The following is a 2997-nucleotide window of genomic DNA, read 5'->3' as shown; positions in this document are numbered from 1 at the left end:
CAGCTGGTGTCCCTTCCACCCAAGAGTGGGAGCCCAGAGGCCACTGGAGCATGTCCCTGGGGCTCCCATGGCCATGTACTCATCACCAGTACCAGGCTCACATACTGGTTTAAGAACACTAAAGCAGCTTGGACTCACCCCTGCCTACTCCACGCCCACCTCTTTTTGCAGGAAATCCAGCATCTCAGCAGGTGAAGGCTGGCCAGACAGGTCCACACCAACCCCCCAGTGCCACCTCAGAAAGGATCATCCTCCACCCCCAAGCTGCAAGGATTTCTGCCAGACCCAGGATTACCCACCCAGCAGATAAAGACCCCTGAATTATCTGGACGAAGGCTGAGTTGGCCACTCACGAAGGACTCGTGGTGTCACTAGCCGAGATCCCAGCCCAGCAGACCCTGGCCATGGGGGCACCTTGCCGGGCTCCCAGGCAGGACCACCAGCGAGCAGACTCCCACAGCTCTCCCAGTGCATCTCTCTGGGGCTGGGCACAGATGGCGAGCGAAGGCCAAGCACGGGGACGTGAGCTACCAGGCAGCCCTTTGGCTATAGATTCTGTGCTCGGAGTGGTGGTCAGCCCACTGGTCCTCATGCATCCTCGGCCCTGAACTTGCCATGTCTCCTCCTCACCCTGCCGCTCTGACCCCAAATCAGGCAAAAATTGCCATGCCAAAACCATCGCTTTAATCATGCGGGAACCACGTTATCCCCATCTCTCAGCATCTTGATTTTTCTGATTATTTTCTGCAGCACCTGCTTGACAAATCAGCTCAGAAAATACTGGTTTTAACCTTTTTTTTTTTTTCAGCTTCTGTGACAGTAACCACTAACTGCCCCGCCTGCACTGCTCCTCTCAGCTCCACAAACATCCTGATAACCTCGCAGGTGAGTCCCCCTCTGCTCCTTCCCATGAGACAGTGTGGGTCCCACGGAAAGGGGGGCTGGTCCCCCTGCACACCTCCCTGCCTGTAGGTCCAGTGGGATGGCAACGAAGTGCAAAATAAACCAAAGCCAAGAGCACTAACCTCCTGGCCATCACGGAACTGGGAGCCAGACACACGGGTTGCCTTTGGAAATCGCCTTCTGGAAACATTCCTGAATTTTGGGGGGTATTTTACATGCAATGAGGAGCTCAAGTTACAGTGGATTGGACCATATTTAGTTCCACCTGACTCCTCCAGCGAGCTCTGCCTCCAACTCATCCCCTTTTAACTTATTTGCATTGTTATCTGGTGCACAACAGAGCCAGCGCGCAGAGTTATCAGAAATGTAATCTCTGTAAAACCCTATCTGGAGTCCACTGAGATTGTTTTTCTTTTCCGAAGAAATGTGACAAAAAATTAACAGATGTTGCTCAGACCATTCAACAGGACGGGAATCAATTATGAACATTTTTGCTCCAACTGTCATCCCTTACTGCAAACGCATCTTAGGAAACCCTCTCCTGATCGAAATGAAAAAGCATTTCTTTGTAATGGAAGAATAATAAATGATAGCTATCAGCCCGCATTCTCTGACACGGCGCCGGTCCGCAGAGAATTAAACTGCCACTGTACAGTTATATAAATGTTTAATTTTTTTCATCTTTGGCCACAATAGGGTTGTCTGGAAATACATTATCACTGTGGATGCCATCCCTCTCCAATTAGCATGGCTGGCAGTGTGGAATGGGTAGGTGACCTCTGTGTTCCCCTCCTCGTGGAGTCTTACAGGGTTAACTATGGCCATTTAACAGACTCTACCGAGAATTAATACAGCGATCAGCTTCTCTCTAGAAAAAAAAAAACACACTACAAAACATTCGGCGGCGCAGATGGCAAGAACTCTCTCTCCCCCGTTTGACTCTTTTATGACAGCAAAACCAAGGCTTTTAATGATGTTTACCATGAATTGAATTAAACAGCTGAAGACCAGTTCATAATCACAGCATTTTGTTTTCATATCCTTAAGTCTTTTAGCAGTGGGGCTTCCAGTTGAGCCTCTGCTACGGCTTATCTCAAGATATAGCCAAGCGCCCCGAGGCTCCCCTGTGCCGGAGCACCAAACCGCATTCAGGCTTCTTAATTGAAAAAGACAGGATGTTTGCATAGGATGTTTGCATCCGTCAGACATTAAAAGCGACATTCATGCCCAAGTACAAATGACAGCTTGGGCTCAGCTGAACTCCTCTGACTTCTCTCCTCTAGCTAACACCAGTCTGGTTTGCGGAGCAGGGCTTCAACCCTGCACGTGGGGATGCGTAAGAGCCGAAACCTCGCCGCCTCTCTGGGGAAAAAATACAAATCCTCGCCCGCTGGCCAGAGCTAATCCCTCGCGGGATGCCCGATGAATTGCCTACATGCTCTCCTGACCCCTTGAAAAGTTGCACAAGCTCTGGGGAGGGCGAGCAGAGCACAGGGGGCAGGACACACAGTCCCTGCTCCAGAGAGGAGCTGGCAGGGACCAGCCCTGGCCATGACACCGGTAAAGTCAGCCCTAATCCCAACTCTGCCGCTCGATCGCTGTCGGGAGGATGCTCAGGGCCTTGGGTTTTCGACCTGGGAAAGAGAGGATAATCCTAACGGCTGTCTTACCTGACGGGTGTGGCGTGAAGATTAATTTCATCTACCCAGCACTCTAACGATGTACAGCATTATCCCCAGCACGTGTTAAGCATCCTTGTCCTACGCCCATTGTGGCAGCACTGGAGCCACCAGGAGGGACGTGTGGGGTCCGGGGGAGTGGCGGGCAGCCCCCCAGCGCGCACGGCAGTGGCTCACCTTGCTCGGGACCCTGGGACCCCATGGAGGGGACGCTGGTGTTCAGCACGTCATTGACAGCCGTGTCGCAGTAGAGGCCCCGCTGCACGTCGTGCTCGCTGTCTTTCACTCTCCTCATGGCCGCTGTCCTTCAGACTGTTCCCCTCCAAGTCCTTGAACGTGGAGCTGCTGGGGGAGACACAGCCGTGACTCACAGGGTGGGACAAGGCAGTCCCTGTCACCCCACAGCACTGCAGTG

The 2997-nt window shown here is 52.6% G+C and overlaps 1 protein-coding gene across 1 annotated transcript in view; it reads right to left on the bottom strand.

The window, feature by feature from the left end:
- The window catches only part of PCDH19 (protocadherin 19), a gene marked incomplete at both ends in the record, with an annotated part of 51454 nt that overhangs the window by 19167 nt on the left and 29290 nt on the right, over positions 1-2997 (bottom strand). Inside the window, 2 exon segments of the mRNA XM_009865134.1 lie at positions 2760-2863; positions 2865-2924. Coding sequence (XP_009863436.1) covers positions 2760-2863; positions 2865-2924 — 164 coding nt within the window.

Source organism: Apaloderma vittatum, unplaced genomic scaffold (genome assembly GCF_000703405.1).
Source record: "Apaloderma vittatum isolate BGI_N311 unplaced genomic scaffold, ASM70340v1 scaffold30612, whole genome shotgun sequence".
Taxonomy (NCBI): domain Eukaryota; kingdom Metazoa; phylum Chordata; class Aves; order Trogoniformes; family Trogonidae; genus Apaloderma; species Apaloderma vittatum.
This window is presented reverse-complemented; position numbering and strand designations above follow the sequence as displayed.